General features: G+C 47.9%; 1 protein-coding gene across 1 annotated transcript in view; it reads right to left on the bottom strand.

Moving 5' to 3' along the window:
• The window catches only part of DOCK11 (dedicator of cytokinesis 11), a 48,971-nt gene extending 33,077 nt beyond the window's left edge, over nt 1–15,894 (bottom strand). The window contains exons 1-19 of the mRNA XM_031056041.1: nt 15,750–15,894; nt 13,514–13,723; nt 13,058–13,180; nt 11,981–12,063; nt 10,373–10,495; nt 10,115–10,191; nt 9,428–9,612; nt 9,187–9,252; nt 8,927–9,019; nt 8,407–8,530; nt 7,684–7,805; nt 6,763–6,849; nt 5,472–5,561; nt 3,846–3,964; nt 2,155–2,224; nt 1,898–2,023; nt 1,257–1,328; nt 745–891; nt 219–302 (exon numbers count right to left, since the gene is read on the bottom strand). Of these exons, the coding sequence (XP_030911901.1) occupies nt 219–302; nt 745–891; nt 1,257–1,328; nt 1,898–2,023; nt 2,155–2,224; nt 3,846–3,964; nt 5,472–5,561; nt 6,763–6,849; nt 7,684–7,805; nt 8,407–8,530; nt 8,927–9,019; nt 9,187–9,252; nt 9,428–9,612; nt 10,115–10,191; nt 10,373–10,495; nt 11,981–12,063; nt 13,058–13,180; nt 13,514–13,621 (1,899 nt within the window). The 5' untranslated portion in view covers nt 13,622–13,723; nt 15,750–15,894. The remainder of the gene's footprint in view (nt 1–218; nt 303–744; nt 892–1,256; nt 1,329–1,897; nt 2,024–2,154; nt 2,225–3,845; nt 3,965–5,471; nt 5,562–6,762; nt 6,850–7,683; nt 7,806–8,406; nt 8,531–8,926; nt 9,020–9,186; nt 9,253–9,427; nt 9,613–10,114; nt 10,192–10,372; nt 10,496–11,980; nt 12,064–13,057; nt 13,181–13,513; nt 13,724–15,749) is intronic.
• Between the last annotated feature and the right edge of the window lie 746 nt (nt 15,895–16,640).

Below are 16,640 nucleotides of genomic sequence, written 5' to 3'. Positions count from 1 at the left end.
CTTTTTACATTACTTTAAAGAACAAGAGTCTGGCTCTTAAGAGTCTGGCTACAGACTCTTAGCCCAGACAAAGAGGTCTCTGCCTCTACAGACTCTGCAGGAACAGAGTCTAAAAGACCTCCAAGAGTTGTGCAAAATAATCACTACAAAGCTTTGACTGATGTAGATATGTACAGCTGCTTTACAAGAAACCACTTTTCAAGAAACCTACTGCTTACCTTAGGGTCTTTTGGGCTGAATCCAGAAATGTAATCATTTATCAAGTTAAAAACAAATCCTCTGTCCATAAAGGTCAAACAACGCTGGGGAAAAATAGCAACATGTGACCAACCATTAAAAAGAAAAGCAATTATCCTAAATCCCCTCCATACTACTGTCCTGCCAGCAGCCAGATTTCATCTTCTGGCTTGCTGCTGACTTTCCAATACACGATCCTGTTTCTGTGAAATAATCTGGATGACTTTACTTAAAGTCTCCAGTGGACAACAGAAATATTTAAAATGGGAGTAGATATATTTCAGGTTCCAAACAGTTGCTAGGAATGCCTGAAAACCCTCAGTAACATACAGAGTTACTGTCTCTTTGGAAAGGGAAAGGTTTCTTTTCTAGGACAGCTTATCCCCTCGAGAGTTTTTACAACTGAAAAAACCAAAGGCAAGATAAATTAAAACCACATTTGTTTGCTTGCTCCATATTTCTCATTATCAATCTATCAAATCTTGGGAGAAGGAAAGAAATGCTGACCTTCAGGAAGTTAGCCAGGCTGAAGTTGACATTCCTGGACTCTTCAGGGATCTCGTTGTAGCGGATGGTGACGTGGGGGATGATGGCCAGCAGCAGCGAGTGCAGGGCGTGCTGGTAGGACTCAGGGAACCTCTGCCCTCTGGGCAGCTGAAAGCAGAGCAGAGCCCAGCTCAGTGCTGCAGCTGAGCTGGGACAACTGAGCTCAGGCACGAGCTCTTTAGTGTTTGGTTTTATTACTTACTAATGAAACAGTGATCAAAGAAAGTATTGGCTGCAACTGCAGCAGGTAGGAACAGAAAAGGAGGCTGCACAAGCCATAAGGACTTCTGGAATTTTTAAATTACAACTGAGAGTGAAAGGGTGGAAGAGGGAAAAGTGAAGTAAAAAAGAAAGTGAAGCTGTTCAGCTTGGCAGGTTTTTGGTTTTTTAAATAGTCACATAGCTTTTCAGAAAAGCTTTTGGATGAGTTTGTGACAGCTCTGTAATGCAGCATTGAACAAATTCATTTTTACCTTGATTTTGTTTTCTTCCAGTAAGTACATTGCCATGGACTTTGCCAGTGCTTCAAAGAAAAACCACGAGTACTAGAATGAACAAAGAATACTATTACTGTTCTCAGCAGGATTGAACATGACTGATACTCCCCAACTATGTGGGGAAGCACCTGTGTGGGAGGGAAAGCTCACATCCAAGTGGCTTTTTGTAAGCACAGCTGTGCTTGCACAGTTGGTTGGGAATAGCTGACTTTGCTACCCAGAGCTGTCCTGCCAGTCTTAGGGTGGGAATGGATTTAGCCCCTCTGCACCCCAATGCCAAGAACCAGCAGAGCTTGAGGTGCAAGCCCTGCAAAGGCCCAGAGGGGCAGAAACTCAGTTTGCCTCCCATGAGTCACCCTTCACGTGTGGCTTGGGGAAAATAGATAAAACTGGCAAAATTAACAGCTTTTTGCTGCCTCCTGTGATGGGCCTAGAGACTCCCTGCAAGAATTCATCTCTGTTTTAAGGGGAGAACCTCAAGGATGTGATGCAAGGAGTTGGTTTGCATGCAAGGTTTGCCCTGCAGTGGGTTTAGATGGGGGTGAGTGTTGGGCTTAACACCAGACCCCCTTTCCTTCCCCTCTACCCTTGGCAGCTAAGTACTGCCAATACTTCACCTTGAGGAGCTTATTGATGGCCAGAAAATCTGCTGACTGCTTCAAGATGGTGGCCATGGAAAGCACCAGGATCTCGTGGGTCATCTTGGCCTGCTTGGCACTGGGTTTCTCGGCTCGGAACACGTACTGGGGAAAAGAGCAGGGTCAGGCTGAGCTGCCCCTCAGGGAGCTTTGAGGGGCAGCATGTCACCCCTGACTGGGGAAAAGAGCAGGGTCAGGGTGAGCTGTCCCCACAGGGGCAGTGTGTCAGCACTGACCTTCAGGAAGGAGCGCAGGTAGTGGTCCAGCCCTTCCTCATGGCACTTGGACACGATGTGCAGAAGAACCCTGGGGAGAAACGTGGTTTGTGTTCAGCAGCCACACAAGGGCAAGTTCCTCTAGCTCACAAAAACAGACACACACATGTGTCCCACCTGCCCAACCCCAAAAGCCTCATGAGGCCACTGGCACGGCCTGATTTGCAGAGTGACAGCTCTGCAGCCAGCACCCCCACAGCTCCTGCACCACCCTTGCACAAAGCACTCAGATGAGGTGCCCAAAGCCTCTTCTCCACTTCTGTGCTGGCCCAGACAAGCTGACTTTTAGCACTAGAGGACTCCTTGCACAAAGAGGCGAGACAGAACACTTTCCATCCTTGTTATAATCTGATACCTCCTTGCACCCCCAGGATTTATTAATTCTGGAAGCCTCCTTATTTTTTATAATTTAATTACATCATGTGCTCCTTGTTATGTGCACTGGATTATTTTGGGCTGTTGCCTTGCAGTGTGGGAAGGTCAAGCAGATGCTGGAGAACATGCCAGCCCTCTGGACTCACTCCCAGGCGGCTGATCAAGGCCTGGTTTCCCCAGCCACTACTGGGGATTTACATTCCACTCCCAGCCAGAGGGAACAACAAGCCATTGCATGTTGTCACAGACCCCACAGGCCAAACCACAAGGAGGAGCTTACAAGCCATTTATCAGATAAAGTGGGTTTTAAATTCCACTATGAAAATCTGATGAGAAAAGAGTATCTTAAACAGAAAGATACTGACAAACTGGAAAGCATCAGGCCAAGTTTTGATAAAAATCTCTGGAAATGAAGGTGGGAGCTGGTCACCCAACAGGTGCGGTCACCTGTTGCCCTGTCCTCACCCTCTTCAAACAGAGTGGAAATCAGCGCTCCACAGAGGAGAAGTTCTCATGACCCACACCACATGGGGCAGGGCTGTGACTGCAACAGGCACCACATCCTTGGGGACTGGGGCTCAGCCTCCAGTTCCATGGGAGCAGGATGCTCCTGGCACATGGAGGGACCAGAGGAGGGTGACATCTACCACCCCCTGTGCAGGCAGCACTGCTCTGAGGCAGCACCACGGGAGGAAGGTGCATGTTCTGTGTGTTTTAGTGCATCTCTGGGATCCAGGGATCGCTGCCAGTGCCAGGCAGGGAAGGTGCCCTGGCTGCAGCTCCTGCAGGGAAGGTGCCCTGGCTGCAGCTCCTGCAGTGCTGCCCGGGTCGCTGCTGCCCTCTCGGGGCTGCTGGAGCTCAGAGCCTGCACAGCTGGAGCTGCAGCAGCCCCACAGCAGCCCCAGGAGCAATCCCAGCCCCAGGGACTGGCGTGCCGGGATGAGACCAGGACACTGCTCCCCACATCTGCTGCCTGCAGCTGGGACACACCTGGGCACTCTGCAGCTCTTTGATAAGACAACTCAATTCCCAGAGCCACCGAACCCTTTCTCTTTTGAGAAACAAACCAGGAATATCTTTAAAGTACCATGTCTTTCCTCACACCACCCCCAGGAGAAGAGCCCCACAATGCCCCCATGCCACCCACACGATCCAGGGGAAGACAGCAGCAGGGGACAGCCAGCGCTGTCACTTAGCACCCTGCCCTGGGAAACCAGACCCTGCTTTTGCCATTTGTGGCCTTGCATTTGTCACTGGAAGGTTCAGCCAGCACTCACATGGTGCAGTTGACAGCTACTTCATCCTCCTGCGTCACGTTTGTGAGGACTCTAAATAGTTGCATAAGAATTACAGGTAGAAACTGAATCATTACTTGGATCTCCATGGCGTGCAAACACTAAAACAAATGTTCAGAACACAGACACTTTTAGTTCAACGTGTTGCAGATGTTAAACATTTACAGTCCTCAGACATTTCTGTGGCAATGGGACAACAAAGGATTCAGGGTGTGCAAATGCTTCAGCCCACTGGAGGACAGGAAAACCCATAGCAGGACCTGCCGACAGAACCCAGCTGAAAACCTTCAGGGAGCAATACAAATCACTCATGGCAGGTATTAATCCTCCTCTCAGATGTGTCCAGGCAGATATGACTTCATTAGAGGTCAAAGGCTACTAATCTGATTTGAAAAGCTCAGAATTTAAGTTTTGCTCTTAAGTCTTCTCATCACTTGTGCCAGTTTTCTGAAGTCCCATTTCCACAAATGCCTTTGGAGCATGAAAAACTGCTAACCAATGACTTTCAGAGAGACTTTTCTTTTCAAAGAGCATAGCTTGCTATTGAAAATGGAGTTTAAGGCAATTGGTGAAGGTCAGGATGGTCTCATGCACAGGCTCTCCACCAGACTCTCAGAGCTCTTGTGCCTGAAGCTCGTGATATGAGTCTAGGAAAGATAGCATGTTTCATTTTCAGTTTTCAAACCTGCAAATCTAACAAAAGGTTTTTAAATCTGTATCTAGCTACTTAAATTACTGAAATTATTGAGGTGGTGGTGGTGGTTAAGAATCCCTCACTTGTGGTTAGCACATACCTATCTCCCTGTCTGAAGGCTGCAGTGAGGCTGCTGGGGCTTGGCAGGGCTGGGACCTGGCAAAATGCTCACAACAAAGCTACTGTGATTTTAGTGCTTGGCTTTAAAACCTGCTATTATTTCTATTTCTTAAAATATTTATACCTTATCTGACACATATTAAGTAACCCTGTGGTGATACATCCCCACCACTGGAAGTGGAGCTGTTGCTACAGCACCACTCTCAAAAACAGGCAGTTATGGAAGGAAACAAGGACAGTAAACAGCCAAGAATAATATTCCCTGCAGAAGCCCTTGCTGGACCTGCTCCAAAGCCCTTACTCATGCTGCAGTGATTTCCAAAAAGCTGGGTCTAGGTCATAGGTCACCTCTGCTCACATTTAACTGGCTGATAATCTCATGTATCTTTTTCAGCCTGGAAATAAAAACTCGCATTTCGAATGGGCTCCCAGAAAACAAGGAACTGTGCTAGAGTTTAAAGGGCTGAATCAAAGCTAGAGCAGCAAGGGTGTGAGAGTGCACCAGGAGAGCTTTGCCTTGAGCATGGCAGAGCAATGCTGACTGCTTGTTTTATCCCTTGTGGAAGGCAGAGGGAAGCAGCACACAGAAAATCGTCTGACGAGATAAAATGAATGTAGGGACATGAAAAAACATTTAATTTAAATCCTAGCCCATCTGACAGGATACAGCAAAAGTAAGGGTACTGCACAATGCACTGGCCCTAGCAGGGGTGTGTTCCCACAGGGCAGGGTTCTGGGTGTTTGCTGACAGTCTGTAAGAACACAAATGAAGCCCAGCGACAGGCACTGTTCACCTTTAGGTATTTAACAAGCTCTCCTGGCACTTCCTTAGCTCCCGCCTGAACCAGCTGGCAGTAGTGGAAGAATTTGTGCAAGTGCATGTCCTGGAAAAGACAAACAAGTTCAGTTCAGCAGCCTCAACATCTGTCAGCCCCTACTCTGTTGCTTGCACTTGGAAATTTGGTGACTTTCCTGCAGCAGTGGACCATGTCCCCAGCAAACCCCATGTCCCCATGGCACTTGAGATGCCCAGCTGCCATCTCCCAGGACTGCTCTGTCTTTTCCAACATACCCATCCCCTGCTCAGCCCCTGCCTCCCAACTAACCTCAATATTAAGCACAAAACTTCCAGCAGTGTTAAAATTCTGCTGTGGTTGTACTACCCTAAACCCCAATCCCCAATGAACACTGGTCTGGAGAAACAGAAACCTTCCCAACAGCTGCAACTCACAGAAACTGCCTCACCAGCCTCCTACTGTCCATCCCATTACTTCCTCTTACTCTCCCTCCTCCTCCAAGGTTAGATTTAATTACTGGATTATTTAACTCTGAAAAGCATCTGGAAATGTAATTTGGGAGGAAGCATAACTACTATGCTGCTCTCAGTGCTATACAGAGTCAGTAAATCTCCAAAAACAGAATTAGATGCTGAAAGCCATTTTTTGGAATGTAAATGAAGCTGATGGCATCCAGCCAAGGGCATTCCCCCAGGAGGAGTGCTGACAGGACAGCCCTAGAGGATGTGCTGGGGATCTTTGCTGCACGTCACGTGAAACTTTGGGAAGTCCATCACTACCATAAGACAGCAGAACACAGCAGGACCTGGTAAAACAGCCTGAACTGCTTTCAAAGGGAAACCAGGACTGGTTTCTTGTGTCTGCTGCTGTCAGAGAATGTTTTTTTTAAAAACTTAATAAAAAGTCTAATACTAGTTTGGACTCGATGATCTTAGAGGTCTTTTCAACATTAATGATTCTACAGTCTGGGGAAACCTCTCACATCCACCAGGTCTCTCTTTTGCCTCACTGAAACAGGTCATTTGCTCAAATGTTTCCTTGGTCCTGCCAGTTATAGTGCAACTGGCCAAGGAAACATCAGCCTCTCCCCAGGCTCATTCAGTCACACAATTATCTCACCCCATCCAGCCAAGGAGCAGATCCCAGCCATGTGCTTCAGGAATAGCTCAGTGCTGCTTTGCAAACCAGGTACCAGGGCCCTCTTTCCCACACCACCTATGGCTTAGCTGTAGTAGAGACACAGCAGTCTCTTCCTTTGTGCTGGAAGTTTTAAAAGTGTTTGACTTACCTGGGTGTAAATGGTAGAGTCCAAATGGATTCTGATTTTAAACAGTGGCTTTGCTCCATCCACCCACTTTGCATCCATGCTGGGTTGCTGTGAACAGACAACATCCAAGTACTTGGTTTCAGACTGTGGTGAGAAGGTGGCTCTGTGCAGACACCTGCTCAGAAGGTACTGGCTGGGGTGGAAAAAGGGTCCCCCCCCAGCACAAACACCACCTTCCCCATGAAAACAGGCACACAGAGCACAGGCTCTTCTCCTGATCTGTGCCATCTGCAACAGCCCAGCCTGCCACCCTCTGCAACTGGCATACCCAGAGAAAGTGGAATTAAAGGGGTCTTGCCTCCCACCCCTAGGAACTTTAAGCTTTGGGAGTGTCCTGCAGTAGAGATGCTTTCAGTTGAGCAAAGCACCAACAGAAACCCAGAATTTACAGTGGTAACAAAGCTCAGCTTCCCTCCTCTGTGGTATTTTCTGGGTCCCCAGGATGAAGGAGAAATTGAGAATCTGACTCCATGTTCTTAGAAGGCTAATTTATTACTTTAGGATATTATATTATATTAAAGAAATACTATACTAATACTATACTAAAGGATAGAGAAAGGATACAGACAAAAGGTTACAAAGAATGAACAATGAAAACTTGTGACTGCTTTCAGAGTCCCGACACAGCTGGATGGTGATTGGTCATTAAGTCAAAACAATTCCCATAAAACCAATTGAACAACCAGCTGTTGGATAGACAATCTCCAGACCACATTCCAAAGCAGCAAAACAGGGAGAAGCAATCAGATAATTATTGTTTTCATTCTTCTCTGAGGCTTCTCAGGAGAAGAAATCCTGGCGAAGGGATTTTTCAGAAAATATGACAAAGACACTCCTCCTTTCCCACTCAGGCCCATTTCAGAATTTCAGATGGCACCCTACCTTGCGTGAGTCTGAGTCTGGAAGGCCCAGGTACCCGGGGGGGAGGGTGCAGGACACGGGCAGCTGCCGCTCCAGGGGCACGACGCGCCCGTCCTTCAGCAGCGGCACCCAGGAGAACCCCACTGCAAAGGCAACCAGGCACAGGGTCAGCACACACACTGGGACGTGCCCAGCTCAAAAACAGCTCTGGCTCATCCCAGGACATCCAAGGGATCAACCACAGCAGTGTCACTAAAGCACCTTTTAGCTGGCGAACCAAATTCGGACGCAGCGCAGAGCGGGCGTGGGTGTGAGGGGCAGGAACAGTGCACGAGCCATGGCTGTGCACCATGGTCAGGGTCCTTTGAGGGCTGCAGGGAGGGAGAGGCTTCCCAACCAGTGGGACCCAGGTGTGCACATGCCCAGTGCTACCAGGATCAGCCCCTGAGACCCTGATCTCACAGCAAGTTTATATTGGTGACTTGCCTGACAACAGCACATTTGTGCAAGTCAAGTCAGGAACATACAGAAAGAGCTGTCAGACTGCAGCAAAAATTTAAGATTTAATGTAAACTAAAACCATGGAGTTTATTCCATTTTTTACCTACAATATCATATCAGGTTGCTTTTAGAAAAGAAAATTCATATAGGCTGGTATGTAAATCACTTTTTTTTCATGTCCCTACATTTGTTTTATCTTGGCCTTTTACACTCCAACAGAAGTAATTTAAGCATTGAACATACCTTGAGTTTCAACGGTGTCTTGTTTTTTCGATGTAGCCTTTGTATTAATTTCACAGCTGACATGATAGAAGGTGAAAAGCAAATGATGCTTTTGATGGAGGTGAATTGGAAGCTCAATTTTAATCTAAAATGATATCATGATAGATCAGACTGTATTTTTAGTTGTGGAGTAGTATTTTAGTTCTACTTCATTTCACAAATGTTATTTTGTATGCAGTTACACAAGATACATTCTTACCCACCTTAAACAACTCCTAACATTTCCATCACATTTGCAACATTACTTATTAATGGGGGTGTGTGATTGGAGTGCACAAAGCGTGACAGTAGAGACAGCAGCAAACAAACTGACATTAAAAACTGACAAAGGCTCTGGCTGTGCTGAGCCCTTCTGCTGAGGCAAAGGGCTGCTGATTATCTTTACCCACATTTCACCCAGCCCTGGAAAAAGAGGTGTCCTGAAAAGCCCCTTGGCATTGTAACATCCAGGAAAACCTGCTGTTTCCCAGGTTGCTTTTACCTCATCATAGAACTCGGGGCTCTGGTTGTGGTGCAGCACGGCAGCGTAGGCGTGAGTGGTCAGCAGAGGGCCCCCGGGCTTGCCATATATGCACTGCAAACACAAAAGCAGAGCTGAATTCGGGGTCCTGCCACCCGAAATCAGCTGGCCAAATTAAACCAGTGACCATGGAAACTCAGTGCTTTTCTCCTGCCCTGCTCAGCCTGGCTGGTACAGAGCACCCAAAATGGCAGCCCTGTTAAAAGGTAACGTTAACCCACCTTTAATGGCTTGGCATCAGCTTCATCTGAATCCCTGAACTCCACACAGACAGCAATATTCCTTGCCTGAAATGGGGGAGAACAGGAGCATGAGCAGCAATCACCCTGGCCCACACCAAGCCTGGCTGCAGGTCACTCTCTGGGTCACTCTCTGGGTCACTCCCCCTCAGGTAACTCCCCTCAGATCACTCCCAGGGTCACTCCCCATGTCACTCCCCAGATCACTCCCAGGGTCACTCACCTTTGCAAACACCTTCTGGTTCTCATACTTCAAGTGCAGGGGGTAGACATAGAGGTGATTTTTGTAGACAGTGAAGGGGTAACAGTATTTTGCAACTTCTGGGACAAGCTCCTCCACTTCAACTGCAACGTCCTCACAGCCCTTCTCAAAGGGTTTTATAGGAATGTAAGAAGCTGTGAAACAATCTATAAGAGAATAAGAACTGAGTAAATTAGGTCCACTAGAAAAGCCTTTTGGACAGGAGATTAGACTACATAACCTGTGACAGGAGTTGCCAAAAGCCCATGGAATTACACTGAACACATCACAAGTCCTTTCTTTGCTTCAGTTTCTTTAAATGCAAGGCAAAGAATCACACTGACCATGTTTGTAAAACCCTACAATGTTATGGATCAAAAATGTCATATGAGATTGGTGCAAAAGCAGGCAGTTGGCTTCCTTCAGATTTAGGGTGTGATGGCCAAAATGTAGAGAGGATCAATCCCTCAGATAAATCTCTGCACTTGGACCACATCTCCTCCACAGAGTGCATCAGAAAGACTTACAAGTCAGTGGCTGTGCTGAATTACTCATTTCTGATGGCAGCCCTGAGATACTCTTGTTAATGCAACAGCAAAATCTCCCCTAGAAGCATTAACTCCTGAGGCTCAAGCCATCAGCACTTCTGTTAAGATCCAAGATCCTTACTTGTGAAGTCCAGTGGGATGTCTTTGATGATGATATTTAACTGGGCTGGAATGACCTGCAGTTTTGTCTTCTCTGGTCTGTGTTAGGGAGAGAGGAACAAGAGTGTGAACCTTGAAAGCTCAGGTGCAGAGCACATCATCAGCACTTCTTGCTACCCTCCAAATATTTTAGAAATTGCTGTCTCATGCTTACACTTAACTGTTTAAAAATATATGTTAAAATGTCTGCCTAGCCCCTGCACCAGTCTCTTGCACTTACTTCTTATACTCAGCTAAAAGCTTCAGCATATCTTCATTTGAGAGTTTGCCACTGTCTTGCTTGTACAGGGGTGAGAATTTTCCATCAGCATCAAGAGTGCCCTGGGAGTCTTTGAAAACTGGCCTGCAGAAACCAAGAGGTGTATTTTCTAAATGTTGGTAAATATACAGACACTGAGGTCTCTGACACATCTGAAAGGCAGTTCATGCTCGTCAGGCAAGGGGTTCACTGGCCTCTGACTGCTCCCAGCACCACAGGCCTGACTGTTCTCCCACCCTGACTGGTGCTTAGACCCAACCCAGGCTGCAGCTGTCACATGAAATCGCTGGGACATCATTATCCATTCCCCTCTCTCCAGCCAGGTCAGGACACATTCAGCCCATTTCCAAGCCTGGTCCACAATCACAAACACCCTTCCATCCCCTCCCACTAACACCAAGTGGTAAAGCACCTTCCCACTTGCACATGGGGTCAAGAGCACAGAAATCCTCCCAGGAAAGGAGAGCACAATAAAAACCAGTTTGGAGAAATGCATTAGCTTCCTCCTGGAATCAGAGCAGGAGACTGGACTCTGCCCTGGATGAATACCAGAATCTCTGCCCTTGAAATTAATAGGTGTCTGTGTATAATAAGAACATTAAAGCATCTGCACTCCACTTCTGTGCAAGCACTTTCCTCTGAGACCCACAGGGGAAATGTTCCAGGAATGCAGAGCAACACAGCTCCCTGCAGAAGCCCACTCAGCTCCAAAGGCAGCACTTTACCCAGCAGGAACAAACCTGGAGCCAGCCTAAGTCAATGCCCACCCAGAGCCCACCATTAGGGGAGGATCCCCTTGGCAGAGGGCTGAGTGCTGGCTGCCAGGGTCCATCCAGCTGCATCCCAAAACCACCACCTCAAAGATGAGCAGCCGGCACCACAGGGACACCCAGTTCAAAAATACACATTGCAAGCACTATGCCCCCAAACTCCAGCTGCTGTGACAGCTTCCTGTGCTCCCACGTCATTCCCAGCACCAAATGCAATTTAGCACTAGGAGGCAGTAGATGAGCTTGCCTTCCTCTGACTGAGCTTTAAGAGAGTTAGCACTGACACACTTATGAGTCCCAGTAAAAGAACAGCAAGGGAATGGGATCACTACCTCCAGCCATTCCCAAGAACATTAATTAAAGCAGAGTTTAAGATAGAAAACAAACCCATCTGATTGCCATTGCCAGGCTGGGAAGGCCTCTGCTTTCATCCTGTCCCTGGCAGTGGCTGGTGCTAGGAGGGAATTTCTGCAGTGATTCCCTTGGTAGCATGGGACAGTGTATTTTGTCCCTAGAAATGTTCTGCCCTGACAGCAGTAGCTGCAGGTCAGTAGGAAGGTTACTGCCTTCCCAGCCCTAGCACTGTTTACTTTTTAATATTTTGTTTCTAATTCTAGATAGAGCATTTCAGGCCAATCCCAATTCTTTCTCGGGAGTTGGAACCAAACTCTGCCCTCAGCTGCAACCTCACTGACTTGAGCCACTTGGCCCCTTTCCCAACCATGTCCCAGGTCACTCTGAGCAGCAGCAGCAGCAGCTCCCAGTGTGGGCAGAGCCCAGCCCGAGGTGAGGCACTGACCTGGCAGCCCAGCCGAAGGGCATCCGGTACTGCCCCAGACGGCTGCACACCTGCTTGGCCACCTTGTGGACCTTCTGGGCAGTCTGCAAAACACAGAGAGGCAGGTCAAAGGTGCCAGGCCTTGATGCTGCCCCAGCACAGCAGTGAAGGGAGCTGCAGTCTCCAGGGAGGAGCATCTCTGTCTGCTCCAGGCACCAGTGCAGCTGACAGACATCCCCGTGTGTCCCTTCACAGCACCCACAGCTGTCAGCCTGCGAAGCAGCAGCAAACATTGTGGGCAGTCATGGTAAACCTCCTCAGGATTGAACTGCCAGGGTATTTATTAGTGCTCTATTTGCCAAAAGGTGTTAAGTGTATTTTCTAAAACTGACTGCACTTGGCTCATCCTATACAGACTCACAAAGTGTGCCAAGGGAATGTCATCATTACCAGGTATTCTATAATTGACCTTTCAGGAACTACTCTTGACTGGCTGCAACAAGGCAGCATCAGCTCCACATGGATGCAGACACTGAAGCTGGTGTCAAACAGTAGGGCCGCTCTCTTGGATGTCAGGAAAAATTTCTTCACCCAAAGGGTTGTCAAGCATTGGAAAAGCTGCCCAGAGAAGTGGTGGAGGTGTTAAAAACACACGTGGATGTGGTGCTTAGGGACACAGTTTAGTGGTGGAGCTGACAGTGCTGGGTTAATGGCTGGACTCAATGATCTTATAGGGTTTTTCCAAGATACAGGATTCTATGATTCCATGCAGACACTTCATTCTGGAGATGAAGTATCCCACTTTCTCCTCTCAGCCCAGCCCAGGCTTTGGCTTGCTGAAGTGTAATGGGGGAAGGTCAGGCCCCAAATGCTTGGTTCTTTCCAATCCTCTGCCTCTTTCCACGGGAAGGAACCAAGTCTCCCAGGACAGCCCAGCTGAAGCCAGCCTGGGAACAGTGCAAGCAGAATGGACAAAGCCTGCTTTTGCCAGCAAGAACTGAAGAGCTGCAGAACAACCCATGTTTCATCCCCCTCTACCCCCTGCAGCAGCAGCAGACAGCATCTCTCAGCTGATGCACCCATTGCCCCAGCCAGTACCTTCCCAGGGTCTGAGTTTTTCATGTAGGGCTCTGCACAGTGGGCAATGCTGCCCTGCAGCACCTTCTCCACTCGGGCCACCAGGAAGATCTCTGTGTGTGGGTTGGTCACGGAGAACACCCCCTGCAACAGAGAGGCAGCAGCTGTCACTGCAGGACCCCAGTGTGCACCACAGGGTCTGGCCTGATCTTCCCACTGTCCCTTCCCACACCCACACACACCCTGCCCTGGGGATGGGCCACAGGGGCTCACCAGGCCTGAGCATGGCCAAGTCTTGGAAAACTCTCCCTGCACTTTGCCCATCACTGCCAGCGAGACCTGCACGGCCACTTCAACACTGACCAGAACTCAGGAGAAAAGCTGGCTTCTGGCTACCACACAGAGGATAACAACACACTTCAAAGTCACTGAAAGCCCCAGCAGTGGCACAGAATGGGGAGAAGGGGAGGCACTGACCTGTTTTATGTAGCGCAGGCAGGACTCCGGGACGCCGTGCAGCAGGCTCTGCCCAGGGCACTGCCCCGGGGCTCCCTCTGCCCTGGGCTCTGAGCCCTCCTGCAGCATGTCCCGCACACAGGGGGGGTTCAGGTCCACGTGGAAGTCAGCTGAAATCTTGCAGTTACTTTTCAGGTCGAATAACGCCAAGCTTAGGAAAAAGGGCTCAACCTGGAAATTGGATTGAATATGTGTGTCATAAAAAATGCACAGCTCAGGCTCAAGAGTATCAACAGCACTGCTTTTCCTGACAAGGAAACTAGGAACCTTCTGCTCCTCTTTGTTCCCTTACTTTGGTACACCAGCATTTTACAGAACTGTGACGTGTAGCTACATTTCTCTTCACAGAGAAAAGCAAGGCACAACTTCCCAAGAATATTTCTGAGATTCACATCCTCTGAACCTCAGAGAAAAGAAAAACAATTCTTATCTCATTTGCTGTGCCTGTGTTTGTGCCAAAGTCGAATGCAGTTTGGAGATTGTTTACCCAAAGTGAGGGTGTTTTGTTTCCTTGGCCTATCAGGGACAGGCGTGTGTGTGTGTTGGGACTGTCGAGTGACAGCCACGAGATTCTGGGCAGTGTGAGCAGTTGAGTGCTTGGCAGATTCAGTTTAGATGTAATGTAATAGATGTAATATAATATAGAATAACATAGTATAATAAAGGAATTAATTAGCCTTCTGATAAGATGGAGTCCTCCTCACCATTTCTCCCTCATCAGGGGCAAAAAATATCCACTATAGTGACATATAATCCATGTTTATTTGCTTTATAAATATACAGATCCACTTTTTCCTGCACCTTCTTGCATTTTGATCTAGTCAGTTTGAACACAGCTATATGAAATATAAGGAAATATATCCATATGTTTTTTACCTAAGTGGTAAACTATGAAGTCAGGAAGAAAAGATGAGCTCAATTTATTGGAGCTGTTTATCATTTTGCAATAGGAAATCAGCTTAAGAGTGTTTATGACCACCTACTAAAGATCACTATATTTATTTTCCAAAGTCCAGCAGCTCTGGATGGCTCAACTGTGACACTCAAAATGCTCCTCAGATGCTATCCCAGGAGGAAAGTTAGCTCTCCCAGCCAGGAGAGCTCAAATACAGGGCTGACACTGCTGAGGAAATGCATGTGCAAAATCTGCCAACTGCTTTGTAGCTACTGACCTTGACAACACCAGGCAAATGGCAATAATTCATGTATTTCTAATTCAAACATCCTAGGAGGCGTGCATCCATGGAAAGATAAAAATGCAGGCCTGAAGATAAAACTGTAGCATGCCCAAGACATTCCAGCATGACTTGGAGGCATTACATCAATGCTGAAAATGTGCTGATTAAGTCTCACTCTGGACCTGATTAAGGATGGATAACAAGAATCTTTGCTATTAGCAATGCATCCATCTGCTGGGAGTTACTGAGCCTGGTGTTGTGTCTCAGAGCTGTGAGCTGCCAATGTGAAACCATCACAAAAAAGCCTTTGTGATTCTCCCAGGCATCAGACAGGGCAGCATCAGCAGAGATGGGGCAGTGCTGGTGCCTCTGCCTGCCCTGCACCCCTGCAGAAAGGGCTGACTCCAGCCAGAGCAAGCACAGGAGGTGACAGCAGGGATTTGTTTTGGGAGGAAGGACTGGAGGAGACTGGTCTGCTCAGTCCAGCAGAACAAAGGCTGAGGTGACATGTGATAGCTGCCTACAGACATCAGAGGCTCAGAAAATACCAGGGTTTTTAGGCTAAGGCACAACTTTGGCACAATAACAAATGCATATAAAAAAGTGACTGTGAATAGAGTTAGGCTAGGAGTCAGAGGAAGGTTCCAGAACAGGGAAATCCCTTGCCATTAGGGGAAACAAAACACAGCCTTGAGTGGTTTGAGGACGGAGCCTAATCATTTACCAACAGGACTTTCACAGGGATGCAGAATTTGGCAGACACACAGTCCTCATTCCCTGTGCCCCTGAAGCACAGGTTTCCCAGCAGGCTGAGGCACATCATCAAACACATTTTTGGTGTTTGCTGGTGTGCCCAAACACATTTTCGGACTCTGGGCCAGCAGTCACTGCCTGTCCAGGTCCCACTGGTGCTCATGGCAAAATGGGATCATTTTAACCCCACAGGTTAATTTGCCTAGGTATTTTCTTTGTGGCGAGAGGAAAAAAGACAAAGCAGGACATGCTGGAGCTCCCCTTACGTTGGTGGGTCCTTCTTCTGCCCTGTCACTCAGCTGAGCGAGGAGGTTGAGGGAGAAGTCCTGGCAGCAAACCACGAAGCGCCGGCTGCACTTTTCCTCAAAAGGCTTCACATCTGGCTCAATCCCCGAGAAATCGAGTCTCTAGACAGCAAACAAACACATCTGGTCTCATTAAAAAAGAAAATAACCCCCTGAATAATGTTAGGGGATCATATTACTGCCAATTCTATCTTTATCAATTTTTTTAAGTGGTCTGAAAGGTACAAGACATTCACAAATGAGTGCAATTTGATGGTGCTACACAAAGGTATTCAGGACATGGATTCATGGGTTTGTATCAATTTTTAGCAACCTGTTTTGTAGAGCATAGCAAACTAAACCTCAGAATGATTTCAGTTCCCTCCTGCTTTGCTGTAACCCAGGGGATCTTCCCAAACACCATTTAGAGCTCGGCAAGAAAGCGGAACACAAGACAACAACCAGAAAAGTGCCTTCAACCATGAAGGTATGGCCAGCTTAGAGATGGCCCCTGTGCCTGAAATACAGACAAGGCACACGTGGGATTGTAAACAACATTTCAAATGGAAGGTCCATCCAGCTGCACAGCAGTAACTGGTATGGCTAGAAACAGCAGAGAGTGTCTGGCTGGGAAATCCAAACAGGCTCAATGATCATCACCTCCTCCCCAACCCAGCACACCCTGGCCTGTGCCTCCGCACCCACCCTCCTCAAAGAGCAGCCACACAGCAACCAAAGACCCTCAGCCTTTGACACACTCACTGTGCTGGGCACTGGGGACAGCTACCAAACACCCCTAAATACCAGCAGGTATTTCTGCTTCCCTTATTTTCTTTTCCTGAGGAAAGTACATTGCTGCATACGTTCCTGCTC

This window comes from Geospiza fortis, unplaced genomic scaffold, assembly GCF_000277835.1.
Source record: "Geospiza fortis unplaced genomic scaffold, GeoFor_1.0 scaffold157, whole genome shotgun sequence".
NCBI classification, from domain to species: Eukaryota; Metazoa; Chordata; class Aves; order Passeriformes; family Thraupidae; genus Geospiza; species Geospiza fortis.
The sequence above is the reverse complement of the archived record's forward strand: the minus strand, read 5'-3'. Positions and strand labels throughout refer to the sequence as shown.